This window comes from Ranitomeya imitator, chromosome 3, assembly GCF_032444005.1.
Source record: "Ranitomeya imitator isolate aRanImi1 chromosome 3, aRanImi1.pri, whole genome shotgun sequence".
Taxonomy (NCBI): Eukaryota; Metazoa; Chordata; class Amphibia; order Anura; family Dendrobatidae; genus Ranitomeya; species Ranitomeya imitator.
Window position 1 is genome coordinate 81,237,387 of NC_091284.1, and position 21,235 is coordinate 81,258,621.

The 21,235-nt window shown below is 43.0% G+C and overlaps 1 protein-coding gene across 1 annotated transcript in view; it reads left to right on the top strand.

The window, feature by feature from the left end:
- The window catches only part of LOC138672719 (NACHT, LRR and PYD domains-containing protein 12-like), a 108,932-nt gene extending 88,991 nt beyond the window's left edge, over window positions 1-19,941 (top strand). Inside the window, exons 8-10 of the mRNA XM_069761000.1 lie at window positions 331-501; window positions 13,874-14,044; window positions 19,463-19,941. Of these exons, the coding sequence (XP_069617101.1) occupies window positions 331-501; window positions 13,874-14,044; window positions 19,463-19,550 (430 nt within the window). The 3' untranslated portion in view covers window positions 19,551-19,941. The remainder of the gene's footprint in view (window positions 1-330; window positions 502-13,873; window positions 14,045-19,462) is intronic.
- Window positions 19,942-21,235: the final 1,294 nt, after the last annotated feature.

The window sequence follows — 21,235 nt, forward strand, 5'->3', positions numbered from 1 at the left end:
GTTTATTGTCTATTTAAATTCACTTTTGTCTCCAAAAACAATGAAAGATATGCATGTGTGATTTCAGCCTAAAAGACTGTGATTTTTGGCAAGGGTATATATCTGTAAAAATGCGTGGCCATCTAAAAATTGTGGTACAGTTTTCCAGAATAAAAAAATGAAGAAGAATTTGGCAGCCTCCACCACACACAATGGGCTGGCTTCTAATCATAGTCTTTGGATTTTATAAACATTCAGAACATTTTCTTTTAATATTCACATAATGTTAAAATGTAAAAATGTTATACTAAACCTCTGGGGATGTCACATCTCATCTTTTTATTCTCATAGTCTGAATGGTAATGATCTACCAGAAATTTTCTGTATCCAATTGGCATTGCTAATAAGGAACAACCAGTCCCTGAAGACAATTGGCCTCTCTGGTAACCATCTGTCCGGTCCTCGTTTCAGTGACTTGATGGAGGCTCTGTCCAGTCCAGACTGCAGGATAGAGAAATTACAGTGAGTATATGAGATGAGTCCAGGACTGAAACAAGTGGAGGACAAGTTGTACATGGTTTTTATTCTGTTTCATGTTCCCTACGATTATTATGAGATAAACTGCTGAATGCACCTTCATATGTGACATTTTTAATAATGTCTTTCTGTCTTGTCTTTCTCTCTAAAAAACTCAAAAAAAAAATACGCCAGAATTGTTTATTCTTTGCTAAAGAAAAAAAGAAAAAAAAAATAATTAAAGTGGAGCTATCACCAGTCATAGCATATTAAACCAGCCACATCATGGAATAGTGACTGTAGAGGAAAGTTTAAATTCTAATTCCCCCTTCATGCAAGGGAACGTTAGCAGAGATTCCATTCTTGGGGCATATTTTTTCCCTTGTAAGTCATTAGCCAATCATAAACAGGAAGCATCATTCAGAGGCAAAAAAGAACACTCCCAGAACAGTTTAGAGCAGACTGACTCCTGTGAGACATCTAATGACACTCAGCCCTTCTCTCCTCCGTACTCTCTGTTCCTATTGTGTACAGTCGAGGCCAAAGGTTGTGAGACTAAAACAAATTTTGATTTTCACATAGTTTGCTACTTTAGTGATTTTAGATCTTCATACATTTTTAAACATGCATTGACAAATACATCAAGCTTATATAAAGACTCAATATGTACAGTGTTGACTCTTATTTTTCAAGATTTCTGCAATTCGTCCTGGCAGTTGGATATCATCTTCTTGGTGAAATCTTGACTCATGACCACCCAATTCTTTTCTAATCAGTGCTTGGAGTTTGCAACACAATTTCTTTGTTTTTGTTTTTCTACCTGCTTTTTAAACCCTTAACGTTAATTAACGGCGCTGTGGAAAAAGTGTATAGTGCCCCCCAGAGTCAGATTTTCTCTGGGGTCTCGGCTGCTGGGGGTAGCCGAGACCCCAGAGAAAATGATTCGGGTTGGTTTTTACCGACCCCCGGGTTGCGATTGCCATTATTTACCGTAAAATGGCGACCGCAAAAAAATGCGCGATTTGCCATTTAATTTCTCTGTCCTCCGATGTGATCGCACATCAGAATACAGAGAAACAGGGTCTCCGATCGCCCTCCCGATACTTACCAGTGTCTCCCGGTGTCCCTGGATCCTCCTGATTCCCTGCACGGCCGCTGGCGTCTTCTTCCGAGAATAAAATGGCAAGCACATGCTCAGTGCGCCCACCAAGACCTGCCGGCTGGCAGCCTGCAACAGTAGGAAGATTTTTTCATATTGGTTCATTTTGGTCACTGTGATAAACCCTATCACAGTGATCAAAATAAAAAAAAGGTATATAACCCTCCTCTTTATCACCACCTTAGTTAGGGAAAAATAATAAAATAAAGAAAATGCATTTATTTCCATTTTCCCATTAGGGTTACAGTTGGGCTAAAGTGAGTTGGGCTAAAGTTAAGGTTAGGGTTAGGGTTGGGGCTAAAATTAGGGTATATTTCTACATTAAGGATTCGTTCAGGATTTGCTACGGATTGGACGCTGCATACAGCCGCAGCATCCAATCCGCAGCTTCCAAGATGTTACAGCATAGTGGAGGGGATTTTATGAAATCCCATCTCCACTATGTGTGCAGGGCCGCATCCGGACATGTGGCGCGTCTTTCCAAACGGCAGCATGTCTATTTATCTTGCGGAGACTCTCCGTCTCTGCAAGATAAATAACACAGTCTATGAATACGATGCAGTGATTCCGCATGTGTTCAACAGGGAATGGTGCTTTGGGCAGAGCAGGGTATCAGCTGCATCCAAAACGCAGAGCTTATGCCCTGTTCAAATATACCCTTAGAGTTGGGGCTAAAGTTAGGATTAGAGTTGGGATTAGGGTTAGTGTTGGGATTAAGGTTTGGATTAGGGTTAGGGTTGAGATTAGGTTTAGGGTTGGGATTAGTGGGATTAAAGTTAGGGTTGGGATTAGGGTTAGGTTTGTGGTTGGGGTTATGATTAGGGTTGGGATTAGGGGTGTGTTGGGATTAGGGTTGGGATTAGGGTTAGGGTTGGGATTAGGGTTAGGGGAGTGTTGGGGTTAGGGTTATGGCTAGGGTTGCGATTAGGGTTAGGGGTGTTTGGGGGTTAGGGTTATGGTTAGGGTTGGGATTAGGGTTAGGGGTGTGTTGGGGTTAGGGTTGTGATTAGGATTAGGGTTAGGGGTGTGTTGTGCTTAGGGTTGGAGTTAGAATTGTGGAGTTTCCACTGTTTAGGTACATCAGAGGGTCTCCTAATGCGACATGGCGCCACCATTGATTCCAGCCAATTTTGCAATTAAAAAGTCAAATGGTGCTCTGTTATGACCTGGTGGTTAAGAGGCCACACTGAAATGACCTGGTGGCTAAAACGCAACATGGAATGAGCTCTGAGAAGGCGGTATCTCTACTGACCGCAGTCCCTAATCCTAACAACACAACTAGATATAGCCGTGGGATGTTCCTGACACTCCCTAAACACCTCGTCACAGCCTCAGATATAACTACCCCTAAAGAAGGAAATAGAAAGCTATATTGCCTCAGAGAAACCCCCAAAAGGAAAGACAGCCCTCCACAAATATTGACTGTGAAAGGAGAGGGAAATGACGAACACAGAAATGAAATTAGATTTCAGCAAAGGGAGGCCAAAACTAAACTAGATAGACAGAGAGCAAAGGATACTGTGCGGTCAGTATTAAAAACTACAAAATCCACGCAGAGTTTACAAAAATGAACTCCACACCGACTCACGGTGTAGAAGGGCAAATCTGCTTTCCCAGAGCTTCCAGCTAGCCTGAATAAGACATAGTGACAAGCTAGACAAAACAGACAAAATGCAAAGCAATAGAGTCCAAGCAAATGGACAAACAAAACTAGCAAAACTTATCTTTTGCAGACAAGGACTGGCCATATGAGAAATCCAAGGGAAGAAACAAATCCAACCAAGAACATTGACAGCAGGCATGGACTAAAGCCCAGAGCAGGTTTAAATAACAAACCCAGGCAAGGCGATTAGTGAAGGCAGCTGCCACAGCTACCTAACGGAGCAGCAATTCCACTTGAAACCACCAGAGGGAGCCCAAGGGCAGAACTCGCAAAAATACCATTAGCAACCACAGGAGGGAGCTCCAGAACGGAACTCACAACAGTACCCCCCCTTGAGGAGGGGTCACCGAACCCTCACCAGAGCTCCCAGGCCGATCAGGACGAGCCAAATGGAAAGCATGAACCAAATCGGGAGCATGAACATCGGAGGCAACAACCCAAGAATTATCCTCCTGGCCATAACCCTTCCACTTGACGAGATACAGAAGCTTCCGCCTCGAAAAACGAGAATCCAAAATCTTCTCTACCACATATTCCAATTCCCCCTCAACCAACACCGGAGCAGGAGGATCAACGGAGGGAACCATAGGTACCACATATCTCCGCAACAAGGATCTATGGAACACATTATGAATGGAAAAGGAAGCTGGAAGGACCAAACGAAAAGACACTGGATTGATAATTTCAGAAATCTTATAAGGCCCAATAAAGCGAGGCTTGAACTTAGGGGAAGAAACCTTCATAGGAACATGACGAGAAGACAACCAGACCAAATCCCCAACACGAAGCCGGGGACCAACACACCGACGACGGTTAGCAAAACGCTGAGCCTTCTCCTGAGACAACGTCAAATTGTCCACCACATGAGTCCAAATTTGCTGCAACCTGTCCACCACGGAATTCACACCAGGACAGTCAGAAGGCTCAAGCTGCCCTGAAGAAAAACGAGGATGAAAACCAAAGTTACAAAAAAAAGGCGAAACCAAGGTAGCCGAACTAGCCCGATTATTAAGGGCAAACTCGGCCAACGGCAAAAACGTCACCCAATCATCCTGATCAGCAGACACGAAGCATCTCAAATAGGTTTCCAAGGTCTGATTGGTTCGCTCCATTTGGCCATTTGTCTGAGGATGGAATGCAGAAAAAAAGACAAATCAATGCCCATTCTAGCACAAAAGGACCGCCAAAACCTAGAAACGAACTGGGAACCTCTGTCAGACACAATATTCTCCGGAATACCATGCAAACGAACCACATGCTGAAAAAATAATGGAACCAAATCAGAAGAGGAAGGCAACTTAGGCAACGGCACCAAATGGACCATCTTAGAAAACCGGTCACAAACCACCCAGATGACAGACATCTTCTGAGAAACAGGAAGATCAGAAATAAAATCCATGGAAATATGCGTCCAGGGCCTCTCAGGAATAGGCAAAGGCAAAAGCAACCCGCTGGCACGGGAACAGCAAGGCTTAGCCCGAGCACAGGTCCCACAGGACTGCAGAAACGAACGCACATCCCGCGACAAGGAAGGCCACCAAAAGGACCTAGCCACCAAATCTCTGGTACCGAAAATCCCAGGGTGACCAGCCAACACCGAACAATGAACCTCAGAAATTACCCTACTAGTCCATCTATCAGGAACAAACAATTTCCCCACAGGACAGCGGTCAGGTTTATCAGCCTGAAACTCCTGAAGTACCCGCCGTAAATCAGGGGAGATGGCAGAAAGAATCACCCCCTCCTTGAGGATCCCAGCCGGCTCAAGAACTCCCGGAGAATCAGGCAAAAAAACTCCTAGAAAGGGCATCAGCCTTCACATTCTTAGATCCAGGAATATACGAGACCACAAAATCAAAATGTGAGAAAAACAAAGACCACCGAGCCTGTCTAGGATTCAACCGCTTAGCAGACTCGAGGTAAATCAGATTCTTGTGATCAGTCAAGACCACCACGCGATGCTTGGCTCCTTCAAGCCAATGTCGCAACTCCTCAAATGCCCACTTCATAGCCAACAACTCCCGATTGCCGACATCATAATTACGCTCAGAAGACGAAAATTTTCTGGAGAAGAAGGCACAAGGTTTCATCAAAGAGCCATCAGAATTTCTCTCAGACAAAACGGCCCCTGCCCCAATCTCAGAAGCATCAACCTCAACCTGAAAAGGGAGAGAAACATCTGGCTGACGCAACACAGGGGCAGAAGTAAAACGATGTTTAAGCTCCTGAAAGGCCTCAACAGCCGCAGAGGACCAATTCACCACATCAGCGCCCTTCCTCGTCAAATCGGTCAGAGGCTTCACCACACTAGAAAAATTAGCAATAAAGCGACGATAAAAATTGGCAAAGCCCAAAAATTTCTGAAGGCTCTTTACAGATGTAGGTTGAGTCCAATCATGAATGGCCTGGACTTTAACAGGGTCCATTTCAATACCCGAGGGAGAAAAAATGAAACCCAAAAAAGAAACCCTCTGAACTCCAAAGAGGCACTTAGACCCCTTCACAAACAACGCATTAGTACGAAGGACCTGAAACACCATCCTAACCTGCTTCACATGAGACTCCCAATCATCGGAGAAAACCAAAATATCATCCAAATACACAATCATAAATTTATCCAAATAATTCCGGAAGATATCATGCATAAAGGACTGAAATACCGATGGAGCATTAGAGAGCCCGAATGGCATTACAAGATATTCAAAATGGCCTTCAGGCGTATTAAATACTGTTTTCCATTCATCACCTTGTTTAATACGCACAAGATTATACGCCCCTCGGAGGTCGATTTTAGTAAACCAACTAGCACCCTTAATCCGAGCAAACAAATCAGAAAGCAAAGGTAACGGATACTGGAATTTGACAGTGATCTTATTGAGAAGGCGATAATCTATACAGGGTCTCAAGGAGCCATCCTTCTTGGCAACAAAAAAAAATCCCGCTCCCAACGGTGACGAAGACGGACGAATATGCCCTTTCTCCAAGGACTCCTTTACATAATTCCGCATAGCGGCATGCTCTTGCACAGACAGATTGAAAAGTCGGCCCTTAGGGAACTTACAGCCAGGAATCAAATTAATGGCACAATCGCAGTCCCTATGAGGAGGCAGGGAACTGGACTTGGGCTCATCAAATACATCCTGGAAATCCGACAAAAACTCAGGAACCTCAGAAGAAGGGGACGAGGAAATGGACATCAAAGGAATATCACTATGTATCCCCTGACAACCCCAACCAGTCACAGACATAGATCTCCAATCCAGCACTGGATTATGTTCCTGTAACCATGGAAAACCCAGCACAACAACATCATGCAAATTATGCAACACCAAAAAGCGAATATTTTCCTGATGTGCTGGAGCCATGCACATGGTTAACTGTGTCCAGTACTGAGGTTTATTCATGGCCAATGGCGTAGCATCAATCCCCCTCAAGGGAATAGGACTCTGCAAAAGTTCCAAGGAAAAACCACAGCGCCTGGCAAATTCTAAGTCCATTAAGTTCAGGGCAGCGCCAGAATCCACAAATGCCATAACAGAAAAGGACGACAATGAGCAAATCAGGGTAACCGACAAGAGAAATTTAGGCTGCACAGTACTAATGGTAACAGACCTAGGGACCCTCCTAGTACGCTTAGGGCAGTCAGAAATTGCATGAGCTGAATCACCACAGTAAAAACACAGGCCATTCTGACGTCTGAATTTCTGCCTTTCTGCTCTAGTCAAAATCCTATCACATTGCATAGGCTCAGGACTTTGCTCAGAGGACACTGCCACATGGTGCACCGCCTTGCACTCACGCAAGCGCCGCTCAATCTGAATAGCCAGACACATAGATTCGCTCAAACCGGTAGGCGTAGGAAAGCCCACCATAACATCTTTAAGGGTTTCAGAAAGACCTTTTCTGAAAATAGCAGCCAGCGCCTCTTCATTCCATTTAGTGAGCACAGACCATTTTCTAAACTTCTGGCAATATAACTCTGCCGCTTCCTGACCCTGACACAGGGCCAACAGTGTTTTCTCAGCATGCTCTACAGAGTTAGGTTCGTCATACAACAATCCGAGCGCCTGAAAGAATGCATCTACTTCCAATAATGCCGGATTCCCTGTTTCAAGAGCAAATGCCCAGTCTTGAGGATCACCACGCAGTAAGGATATGATGATTTTCACTTGCTGAATGGGATCACCAGAAGAACGGGGTTTCAAAGCAAAAAACAATTTGCAGCTATTTTTAAAGTTCAAAAACTTGGATCTGTCCCCAAAAAACAAGTCAGGAATAGGAATTCTTGGCTCTAGAGCCGGAGTCTGAACAATATAATCTTGGATACTCTGGACTCTTGCAGCAAGTTGATCCACATGAGAAAACAAACCCTGAACCTCCATACCAGAGCATATATCCAGCACCACCCAGATATCAAGAGGAAAAAGAAGACAGAACAGAGCACAGAAAAAAAAAATGGTTCAGAACTCTTCTTTTTTCCTTCTTTTGAGATGCATTCAATTCATTCTTGGCCTGCTGTACTGTTATGACCTGGTGGTTAAGAGGCCACACTGAAATGACCTGGTGGCTAAAACGCAACATGGAGCGAGCTCTGAGAAGGTGGTATCTCTACTGACCGCAGTCCCTAATCCTAACAACACAACTAGAAATAGCCGTGGGATGTTCCTGACACTCCCTAGACACCTCGTCACAGCCTCAGATATAACTACCCCTAAAGAAGGAAATAGAAAGCTATCTTGCCTCAGAGAAACCCCCAAAAGGAAAGACAGCCCCCCACAAATATTGACTGTGAAAGGAGAGGGAAATGACGAACACAGAAATGAAATTAGATTTCAGCAAAGGGAGGCCAAAACTAAACTAGATAGACAGAGAGCAAAGGATACTATGCGGTCAGTATGAAAAACTACAAAATCCACGCAGAGTTTACAAAAATGAACTCCACACCGACTCACGGTGTGGAGGGGCAAATCTGCTTTCCCAGAGCTTCCAGCTAGCCTGAATAAGACATAGTGACAAGCTGGACAAAAGAGACAAAATGCAAAGCAATAGAGTCCAAGCAAATGGACAAACAAAACTAGCAAAACTTATCTTTTGCAGACAAGGACTAGCCATATGAGAAATCCAAGGGAAGAAACAAATCCAACCAAGAACATTGACAGCAGGCATGGACTAAAGCCCAGAGCAGGTTTAAATAACAAACCCAGGCAAGGCGATTAGTGAAGGCAGCTGCCACAGCTACCTAACGGAGCAGCAGTTCCACTTGAAACCACCTGAGGGAGCCCAAGGGCAGAACTCGCAAAAATACCATTAGCAACCACAGGAGGGAGCTCCAGAACGGAACTCACAACAGTGCTCCCTCCCTTTTGAGCTCTGCTGTGCGCTCAAACAGTGGTTTACCCCCACATATGGGGCATCAGTGTACTCAGAACAAATTGGACAACAACTTTTGAGTTTCAATTTCTCCTGTTACCCTTGGGAAAATAAAAAAATGCAGGCTAAAAAAATCATTTTTGTGGAAAATAAAATGATTTTTTATTTTTATGGCTCTGTGTTATAAACTTCTGTGAAGCACTTGGGGGTTCAAAGTGCTCACCACACATCTGGATAAGCTCCTTGTGGGGTCTATTTTCTAAAATATGGTCATTTGATGGGGATTTCTACTGTTTAGGCACATTGAGGGCTCTGCAAACGCAACATGACCCCCGCAGACCATTCTATCAAAGTCTGCATTCCAAAACGGCGCTCTTTTCCTTCCAAGATCTGCCATGCGCCCAAACAGTGGTCCCCCCAAATATGGGGTATCAGCGTACTCAGGACAAACTGAGCAACAACTTTTGGGGTCCAATTTCTCCTGTTACCCTTGTGAAAATAAAAATTTGCGGGCTAAAAAAATATTTTTGAGGAAAAAAAAGATTTTTTTTATTTTCACGGCTCTGCATCTAGATAAGTTCCTTAAGGGGTCTAGTTTCCAAATAGTGTCACTTGTGAGGGGTTTCCACTGTTTAGGCACATCAGGGATTCTCCACACGCGGCATGGCGTCCGATCTCAATTCCAGACAATTCTGCATTGAAAAAGTCAAACAGCACTTTCCTTCCAAGCTCTGCCGTGCGCCCAAACAGTGGTTCACCCCCATATATGGGGTATCGGTGCACTCAGAACAAATTTCACAACAACTTTAGGGGTCTAATTTCTCCTGTTACCCTCGTGAAAATAAACATTTTGGGGAGAAAATATCATTTTTGTGGAAAAAATGCAATTTTTTATTTTTATGGCTCTACGTTATAAACTTCTATGAAGCACTTGGGGGTTCAAAGTTCTTACCACACATCTAGATACGTTCCTTAAGGGGTCTAGTTTCCAAAATGGTGTCACTTGTGGGGGGGGTTTCCACTGATTAGGCACATCAGGGGCTCTCCAAACGCGACATGGCGTCCACTCCTTCTCTTCCAAGCTCTGCCGTGCGCCCAAACAGTGGTTTACCCCCACATATGGGGTATCGGCGTATTCAGAAGAAATTGCACAACAAATTTTGTGGTTCATTTTCTCTTTTTAAACTTGTGAAAATTAAAAAAATGTTTCTGAAGTAAAATGTGTGTAAAAAAAAAGTTAAATGTTAATTTTTTCCTTCCACATTGCTTCAGTTCCTGTGAAGCACGTACAGGGTTAATAAACTTCTTGAATGTGATTTTGAGCACCTTGAGGAGTGCAGTTTTTAGAATGGTGTCACTTTTGGGTATTTTCTGTCATGTACACCCCTCAAAGTGACTTTAAATGTCAGGTGGTCCCTAACAAAAATGGTTTTGTGAATTTTGTTGTAAAAATGAGAAATCGCTGGTCAACTTTTAACCCTTATAACTTCCAAACAAAAGAAAATTGTTTTCAAAATTGTGCTGATGTAAAGAAGACATGTGGGAAATGGTATTTATTAACTGTTTTATGTGACTTATCTCTCTGATTTAAGGGCATAAAAATTAAAGGTTTGAAAATTACAACATTTTATTTTTTTTTGCCATATTTCTGTTTTTTTTCATAAATAAACGCAAGTAATATCGAATAAATTTTACCACTAAGGGTATGTGTCTACGTTCAGGATTGCATCACGATTTGGTCATGATTTTATGCAGGTAAAATCCTGACCAAATCTGCACCTGAGTTCACTGGCAGGTCACCTGCGCTGTCCTTTCGTTTTTTCTGCAATGTAAGGACATGCTGCATTCTTAAAAGACGCGCCGCATGTGCGTTTTCGCAGGTATGCCGCATGCGACTTTTAATGCATAGTGGAAACGGGATTTCATGAAATCCCCTCCACTATGCTGTAACATCTGGACGCTGCGTTTTTTACGCTGCGGCTCAACGCAGCATCAAAAACGCAACGTTTCCTGAACGTGGAAACATACCCTTACATGAAGCTATAACCTCATAAAGTGACAGTGGTCAGAATTGTGAAAATTGGCCTGGTCATTAAGCTGCAAATTGGCTCCATCACTAAGGAGTTAAAGACTGACTACAGGTTCTTAATAGAATAGAGATCTGGGGGGTTTCCTCACCATGGACACAAAATTGCAATATTTTGTTCACTAAGCCACTCCATTATCACTTTTGGCTTGTGACTTGATGCTCCATCATGGTGGAAAACAGCATCATCATCAAATTGTCCCTAGATCATTGGGAGAAGTTGTTCTTGGAGGATGTTTAGATAACATTCTTCATTCATGGCAGTGTTCATACGAAAACTTGTGTATGAGCTCCCTCCCCTGGTTAAAATGCATCCTCACACATGAAAGGTCTCAGGAAGCTTTAGGGTTCAGGAAACGCTGCGTGTTTGACGCTGTGTAGAGCCACAGCATCAAACACGCAGCGTCCAGATGTTACAGCATAGTGGAGGGGATTTCATGAAAATCCGTCTCCACTATGCGGTAAAACACGCAGGCAGCAGACCCGCGTAAACAGATATGTGGCGCGTCTTTTCAGAACGCAGCACGTCTGTTTACAGTGCGGCGACGCTCCGTCGCCACGCCATAAATTTCCCATAGATAATCATTAGATGCGGTAAAACCTCATCTAATGATTCGTGAAATGTGTAGAAACTGCGTTAATGCAGCTTACGACGCATGTCACATGCCGCCGGAAGCCCCGCGTCCACTGCAGTTCTCGAGGTAAGATAAGTTCTCGCGATAACTTAGCTTACCGCGAGAACTGCCGTGCATGTGACGGGGGGTTATCTCCGGTCACACTAGGCTGGTTCTCACGGTTAGCTGACTGTGAGTGCTAGAATGTAGGTGATCCTTGGAGAGTTATCGCCAGCGATCATCTACAAGCTCTGCTATGTCTGGATGTCAGGCATCCAGATGTAGTAGGGCTGGACTCGTCGTGGGACACTCATTATGGGATATCTGTGGACAGGGAGTATGAATTTAGTTTGTTTTTTTTTTGCTTTTTTGCAGGACGAGGGTCTTCAAGAGGATTGAGCGTACAATAAAGATATGGTCAAAAAGTGTGTGTAATCATTTCATTAAAATACTTTTTTCTAGTGTCTGTGTTTTATTTACACTTTACTAGGATTAATAATGGATAGGCGTCTTGTTGACGCCTCGCCATTATTAACCGGGCTTAATGTCACCTAAGGTGTCATTAACCCCTTATTACCCCATATCCCACCGCTACTCGGGAGTGGGAAGAGAGAGGCTAAGCGCCGGAATTGGCGCATCTTATAGATGCGCCATTTCTGGGGTGGCTGGGGGCTGCTATTTGTAGCCAGGGGGGAGGGGGCAATATCCATGGTCCCTCTCTAGGCTATGAATATCAGCCCGCAGCTGTCTGCGTAGCCTTTCTGGCTATAAATTATAGGGGGACCCCACATCATTTTTTTGGGGGGGTCCTCCTATTTTTATAGCTAGTAAAGGCTATGCAGACAGCTGCGGGCTGATATTCATAGCCTGGGAAGCTCCATGGGTATTAACCCCTTCCCAGTCTACAAATATCAGTCCCCCAGTCGCTGGCTTTCCCTCTCTGGCACAGAAAATTGTGCGGGAGCACGCCATTTTTAAAAAAAATTTTTTTTAAATTAAACATTGCATTTAAGGCCGGGGTAAATACCCGACACTGCCGCGAGCCCTCAGGACTAGAGTGTTCAGCTGCATAGAAATACATACAGCCGCACACTCCGCTCCCGAGTGCCCGCGGCAGTGCTGGGTATTGAAGCGAGAGACTTGTGTGAGTTTCTCGCGAGTGTGACCCCGGCCTAATGCAGATTTAATGGGTGTATGTGTCTTTATTTATGGCTGGGATCACACATGTGAGAAAGTCGGATGAGTCTCGCATCTTAATACCCGGCACTGCCACCGACACTTGGAACCTGAGCGTGCGGCTGCATAGAAATACATGCAACAGCATGATCCTCTCCCGAGTGTCGGCGGCAGTGCCGGGTATTAAGATGTGAGACTCGTCTGAGTTTCTCGCATGTGTGATCCATCTATCGTATCTATCTATTGTATCCATCTATCGTATCCATCTATCTATCGTATCTACCTATTAATCTATTATCTATCTATTATTTATCTATCAATATATCTACGGTATCTATCGGTATATCTATAGATAGATAGATAGATAGATAGATAGATAGATAGATATATTTATAGATAGATATATCAGTAGATAATAGATAGGTATATCAATAGATAGATGCCATAGATAAATACGATAGATAGATAGATAGATAGATAGATAGATAGATAGATAGATAGATAGATAGATATGATAGATGGATAAGATAGATAGATAGATAGATAGATAGATAGATAGATAGATAGATAGAAAGAAAGATAGATAGATAGATGCGATAGATGAATACGATAGATAATAGATAGATAGATAGATAGATAGATAGATGCGATAGATGAATACGATAGATAGATAATAGATAGATAGATAGATAGACAGATAGATGCGATAGATGAATACGATAGATAGATAATAGATAGATATCTATCTATCTATCTATCGTATCTATCATATCTATCTATCTATCTATCTATCTATCTATCTATCTATCTATCGTATCTATCATATCTATCTATCTATCTATCTATCTAGCTGTGTGTGTAAACATTATTCTTCAATGGAGTATTTAAATGAAGAGGTTGGACAAGAAATGACTTCACAATTCTTTTTTTTGTATATCTTTATTTGGCTTACAAAAACACACACAAATTCGCATGAAAAAAACGCATGTAAAAACGCAGGTGACCTCAGGTGCAGATTTGGTGCAGATTTTACCTGCGTCAAATCCTGATGCAATCCTGACCGTGGACACATACCCTTACTGTGGTCCTGACATAGGACTCATGGTAGCACTCAGCTTTTCTTCATTCATTCTTGCAGATGTCCCAAACAGTTTGAAGGGTCTTCATGCTGCCAGGGGGAGTGAGCTTCTGCACACCTGTGCGACTTTTCGGGGGAGTTCCCGTTTCCTAGCTTCACATTCACAATTTATGGATTTTACATTGATGGTCTGTGGACTTGTCGCCAACGTCTCATCTTCTTATTCTTACAGTTTAGCTAGGATTGATCTACAAGACTCTTCCTGCATTCAGTTGGCATCTGTAATAAGGAACAACCAGTCTCTGAAGATACTTGGCCTGTCTGGTAATCATCTGTCCGGCCCGCACTTCAGTGACTTGGTGGCAGCTTTGTCCAGTCCGGCCTGCAGTATAGAGGAATTACGGTGAGTCATGAAGTGGAGGTTATAAGAAATATATCTACCACTATTCTTATTACTATCTCATTATTGTGCATGCAGCATTATCAGAAAACTGGGACAAAACACATTGCATTATTACATTATTTATCAAGTGAAATGTATAGAAGTGACATGTGCAATATGGCTAAAAGATTTGCAGCATTTATAATCTTATATTGTGAAATGTGGTGACTAAACAAATCACCATAGCTATGTACGATGTATAGTTACAGTTCTCCATACAATTTCATAAGCATCTCCTATTTCAGTAATGGCAAAATCTTTATTCACTGAAGACAGATTTTACCCATGAATTGAAAATACTGACAATGAAAAAATCAGTCCAGGAGGAGAAAGAAGCGGATTTTTCTAGAACGTGCCCTCCAAGCATTTGTCCTCCCTTATTGCTCACTTGAAAGCTCTCACACTTGTGGTGCCATCAGAAAGGTCATTGGAGTTCAGAGCTAAAGGTGCTCGAGGTGATGTCATTGAATTGAACCGATTTCATTGGCTTTGAACTCCGATGACCTTTCTTAAGGCACCATGAGCGAGAACTTTCTTACGCTCGCGGTGACATCAGTGAGGTGAAAGGAGTTCAATGAACTCCTCCCAACTTTATCATGTCATGTCAAGCTGAGCAAGCATGCACAACAGCAATTTCTCTGCTGGATGGCAGACTATTTTGCTGCATCATGCAACAATGCAGTCTGCCATATAGCTGTAGCAGAGCTACACGCGTCGCAGGACAATTGGATTATTATCCTCACGTCAGGGACAGGCGAGGATGATGGTGCTTTATTATTTTATTTTTGTTACAGGGGACATTGGCTTCAGTGGATTGGGCATAAAGGTGAGAATAAATGTTTTTGGTTAATTTTAATTCAATAAAGGAGTCTGTGTCACTCTTTCAAATAAAGGACTTTATTCTGGGTGTTAGTTAATTTACAATTTGACTATGGGATTAGTAATGGGGGCATCTTGTAGATAACAAACTCCTGGGCTTGATGTCAGCTGCCAATACAAAGCTGACATCAACCCCAAAACTATCACTCCACTTGCCAATGCACCAGGGCAAGTAGGAAGAGCGAGCCTAAATGCCAAATTTGGCACATCTTATGGATGCGCCTTTTTGGGGGTGGCTGAGAGCTGATGCTTTTAGTCTGGGTTGGGGCCAATATCCATGGCCCCTTCCTAGCCTATTAAGATCAACCTATAGCTATGTGCCTAGCCTTTGCTGGTTATTAATTATACTCTACATAATTTTTTACGGGGTCCCCCATTTTAATAACCAGTAAAGGCTAAATATACAGCTGTGGTTTCCTTAATTGTTCCCCTGCCAGTCTTTGTATAACCCATTTTTTGTGAAGACGTCTCGGTCCATGTGACCTCTGGAGCTTCTAAGTGGTTGATCTTGGCAGATGGGATAAGACATCACCATAGGAGCCCTGGTTATATAAAGATTGGCATGGGAACTGTCACGGAACCCTCTGAATCTCCTGAGGAGGTGAGTATAGTGAGGTTTTTTTTTTATAGAACTTGTGGATTCACTGGTAATTCACTCCTAAATCAAATCCTCATTAATTGAGGTTTGTGGAGTATTTTACTTCCACATTTTACACTATAGAAAAAAACAACAACAAATCTGTGTCCAAAGCAGCATCAAAGCCACATCAGAAATGGACTTTCCGGCAGTGTGGTGAATATAATGTTATACAGCTACGATGAAAAAAAGTAAGAATTTCAGAATTTATTTTTTTCTGCCATTCACTGACTGGTGCAGAGGGCATGTTAAAGGGGTTGTCCTCTGTCAGAAAACCTTTTACTTATGTTCAGTTATATATAAAAAAAAATAACAAAAACCCCCCCTGAGCTTTACGTACCCTCTTTTGGTCCATTGCTCTGTACATGACATGAGCCGCTGAGCTTAGTATTTGGCTACAGCGCTGTCGATGTGAAGCCATCGCTGCAGCCAAACAGCAGTGACTCGTACAGCGCTAGAGACACAGAGTTTTTTTAATGAAATAAGCATATGGTAAAAAGTTTTCTAAGAGGACAACCCCTTTAAAGTTACTCCGCAATTGCACTATATATGAATTTTTTAATGTTTTGCTACTTTAAAAATAAATAACTCTTCCATTAACTGCATTTTTCCATCTTAATGAAATATGCTAATATCCCATAGGATGTGCTGCTTTCACCTCCAGTTTTTATCCTGTTGTAGCTCCCCTGCTCTTTTCTAGCTCTAAACCAAGAAGTTTGGATTGAGGAGACTAGTCGGTCAGCATTGTCTCGGTTGTAGAAAAGCCACAGAGACACCATCACGTGTTTCTCAACGCAAGCAATAAATAGCCAGGTCTTTCACCGGGAAGGAACAACCATGGGAAGGGCAGCATCCAAAAAGGAAAACCACCTATGCCAAAACATGGTATCCATCCACAGACAGCTGTTTCGGGGTATTTGCCCCTCATCAGTGTGGAGTAGGAAACTGGCTATTAGGAGCAGTGCCTAGTAAAGGGACTATAAACATAAGGATGAATGACCTCGGGGAGATCAAAACATCCAACACCGCGGAGACACCATCACGTGTTTCTCAACGCAGTGATCCAGAACACTGCTCCCATCCCTTATGGGAAATATGCAAATGCATGTAGAAAAGCCGCGGAGACACCATCACGTGTTTCTCAACGCAAGCAATAAATAGCCACTCCACACTGATGAGGGTCAAATACCCCGAAACAGCTGTCTGTGGATGGATACCATGTTTTGGCATAGGTGGTTTTCCTTTTTGAATGCTGCCCTTCCTTCCCGGTGAAAGACCTGGCTATTTATTGCTTGCGTTGAGAAACACGTGATGGTGTCTCCGCGGCTTTTCTACATGCATTTGCATATTTCCCATAAGGGATGGGAGCAGTGTTCTGGATTACTGCGTTGAGAAACACGTGATGGTGTATCGGCGGTGTTGGATGTTTTGATCTCCCCGAGGTCATTCATCCTTATGTTTATAGCATTGTCTCGGTTAACTTGACCGCAATATCTATGGCATTAAATTAAGTAAAAGGGATCCCTCTGTTTGGTTATTGTTAACATTCAATGAAATTATGGAGGCAGATACTTTACTGTGGCAGCTGGGGATCTGTCTATGGTCCCCAAGTCTGTCAGACAGCCATCTAAATGATAGGCAATGCCAGGAAGTAACAAAAAACTTATGAAAATGATGTCTCTATGTGGTCATATACTACTGTGTGAGCACACAGTGGGACTTAGGCCTGTTTCACACGTCCTGATTATTCCGGTACCTGAGAAATCGGTACCGGAGTTATCCGTGTCCGTGTGTCCGTGTCCTCACGTGGCACATCAGTGTGGCACACGTGCAGCAGCCGTGTGCCGACTGAGGACCACATGGACCGTGCAGGAGACAGCGCTACAGTTAAGCGCTGTCCCCTACTTTTGGTGCTGAAGCCGGCATTCATTCCTTCTCCCCAGCAGCGTTCGCTGGAGAGAAGGAATGAAAAATCAAGGTTTTGGGTTTTTTTTGTTAAAAATAAAGTTTGGGGTCACCTCCCGACTCCCATCCCCCGTGCGCCCGCCTGCTTGCCGAGAAATACTCACCCAGCTCCTGTGATGTCTGTTCTCAGCGCCGGCAGCCTGTCCTGTGTGAGCGGTCATGTGGTACCGCTCATTACAGTGATGAATATGTGCATATTCATCACTGTAATTTGCGGTACCACGTGACCGCTCACACAAGACAGGCTGTCGGCGCTGAGAGCAGACATCGCAGGAGCTGGGTGAGTATTTCTCAGCAAGCAGGCGGGCACACAGGGGATGGGAGGCGGGAGGTGACCCCAAACTTTATTTTTACCAAAAAAAAACATGATTTTTCATTCCTTCTCTCCAGCGAACGCTGTTGGGGAGAAGGAATGAATGCCGGCTTTAGCACCAAAAGCAGGGGACAGGGCTTACTGTAGCGCTGTCTCTCCTACCGCAGTACTTGCACACGGAGGAGAGTGCACACTGTTCTCCATGTGCACGTGTGCGGGACGCTTTGCGGACTGTGCTGTCGGAGAAAAGTGGACATGTCTCCGTGCTTTCAACACGGACACACAGTCTGTGAAAACACGGAGACATGTGCATAGACCCATTCATTTGAATGGGTCTACGTGTGTCAGTGTCTCTGGTACTTGAGAAAACGGAGACACTGACGTGTGAAAGAGGCCTTAGAAAGGAAGGAGCGCCTTTGGCTTTTGGAGCTCAGGTTTTGCTGGGACATGTTTCATGTGGCATTGCGTGAGATGCCAGAACATCAAAAATCCCCAAAAAGTAACCCCATACTGGAAATCATACCCCCTCAAGAAATGTAACTTGGGGTGTAGTAAGTACTTTGACTGAACAAATATTCCATGGATTTTAATGAGATTGGGCTGTAAAAATGAAATATCACATTTACAGAACCTCTAAGGAGTGGTGTAGCAATCATGGTTGCCAAAGACAGAGACTGGGTCTGAAGGATAATGGGGTGATGCCTGCAGTCAATCAGCATTGGCTTCACTCTCCCCGCCTTTCAGACAAATCACATGCATCCAGAAGATGTGAGAGCTGGAATGGAACCAGCATCAGAGGTGAGCATAAGTGTTATTATTTTACAAGGAGGAACATTGGGATTGAGAAGGGGTTGTCCAAGTTGTGGACAACTCCTTTAAACCTCTGAATATTATGAGCAACTGTAGTAAGAAGAACATCAGGCTGTTTGGAGATGGTCTTACAGCCTTTACCTTTAACATGTTTGTCTATAATTTTCACACCATGATACCAAACAGCACAGTGACTACTTTTCATGCTATAAATAGGCAGACTGACTAATTACAATTTTGTAGAGACCTCTGTTGTTAATTACAAGACACACCTTAGTTTTCCATGTCTCTATGGTTAAATTATTTTCAATCTTTTCTAGGAGTACCATCATTTTTACCATGACATTTTAATTATTTTTTTAATGTTTCTATTGAACCACAATTCTGAAGTAACGTCTGATTCTCATTAGTTCATATTCAGTAAATTTAAATTGAAAATGACTTCTGTCAGTTTCATGCTATTTCAGTGACCATTATGGTTGTTCTTACTTTAACAGAAGGATACAAACAGTATTGTCCATGTGTGTAAGTGTCAGGGATAATTAAAAGCCACACACTGATCACAGCCACCAGCAGCGACTGTCAGAAGTGATTACAGAAGTGTCATATGACTGTCAGGAAACCGGAATAATTATATTAAGCCCCCCCAGTGCTCCCAAACCCAAGATTGAACTGACTCCATCCTCAGGCCGATCAATTCATTGACTGATCTGAAAATATGAGAAGATCCTCACCCTACAAAGTCACTAATTCTGGGAATTCTGTTTTATTCTAGGATGTGGGACAATGGATTGACTGAAGAGGAGAAGGATAAAATAAAGACACTGGAAAGACGTAAACCAAATCTGAAGATACGCTACTAAAATACACGAAGCGGATTTTCTATTTTTTACAGTGTTGACAATCACCTGTGTAATTTTTTATGGACTGCTGCACCCAAATTTTTTACAGACTTGTACCTCAACCCGATAATTGGTGATGATTGTCTTATGACATCCAGGCTTCAAGATTACTAGCAGGATTGAGGGTTTCATCACTTTTGACCCCTTAGATGCCATGGTCTAAATCGACTACAGAATCTAAGTGGTTGTCAGAGGGATGAGGAACCATGTTTCTTAATTTGGACTTTATGTTTATATACAGCTTGGCTCTCTCACTTCTGAACATACTTAGACATACTGCTAAAAGCTGAATTAAAGGTCAAGGCTTGTATTTTTTATAAGATTGTTATTGTCTAATTAGATTTTTTTTTTTTTTTAAAAAAGCTGGCTAGAACTTCTGGTAGCTTGTCTATCAGCACATTAATTCTAATTATTTTGAGGTTGCATTTAATTTATTACGCATATAAAGCTCCACTGTTTATGCCCAATGTTATTGCTAGAAAGGCTGTCATAAGAAAACATACAACTGTGGGCAGAAGAAAGGATTGGCTGATTGTTTAGCCACCAGTTTTATCTCCTGACACTTCCATACACAGGAACGTTCCTTATGCCAAGTGCTCCTGTGTACTATATGAGAGAATCACTGCCAGACTCCTTGGAGGTGTCTTATCTCTCAGCAGTCCAAAACTGGACATGCTAGATCCTTATCTTCTACAGCATTATCTGTCAAGGAAAAGGCTGGAGGCCCACATACACATTAGACAATCAGCCGAGCCCGCTGATATTGGCGGCTTCAGCCAGCACTTGTATGCCATGTATGAGGACTTTACTCTTTAAGGACCAGTGAATTTTTTGTTTTTTTCACTGTCATTCTCTTTTTCCAAGAGAAACAGTTTTTTTTCCCGGTCTACATAGACATATAAGGTCTTGTTTTTTAGAATGACCCCATTTTTTATTATAATGTACTGAAAAACAGGAAAAGAAATTCCAAGTGGATCCTCGTCTGGGTCAGAAGGGTCTCCCGGCTGGGGGAATACTGGCTGCCAGGACTGTCAGGCACCAGGATTAAATGTGTGCCTCAGTATAGGGCACAACAGTGGCAATTTGTATTTTAATAATAAAGGTGTAGAAATGAACAAGAGATGAATGATTTCTATTCTGTTCCTAGACACAGCAATGGCTGCTGCAGCAAAGTCCATGACTCTCAGTAAGCTCTAACTCCACAGAGTGTAAAATCATTCATCTCTTGTTCATTTCTACACCTTTATTATTAAAATAGAAATTGCCACTGTTGTACCCTATACAGTGTGAAGCATGGTTCACCCGGAGAACGTCATTCCATTGTGGAGAACAGCTGCAGGACTGAGATAACCCACTGTGACCCAGGGCTGAGATTAGAACTGTCATTTTATATGCAAGTGGCGGGGTGCTTCTGGACTGTTACTTTGAGAGATTCGGTCATGACTACCACCGCGTGCCACCTTGTTACATGTGTTGTGACTGTCACACAGCCTCAAAACATGCAGATGTGGCACCAAACAGCTGATTATCGGGAGTGCTCCAGGTATCCAGCTTCCCGAGGCAGCTTTTCGGGAAGCGCTATAGTTAATCGGATAAGCACTTATCCGAAGATATTCAATCAACCCTAGTGCTCACTAGAGATTTAG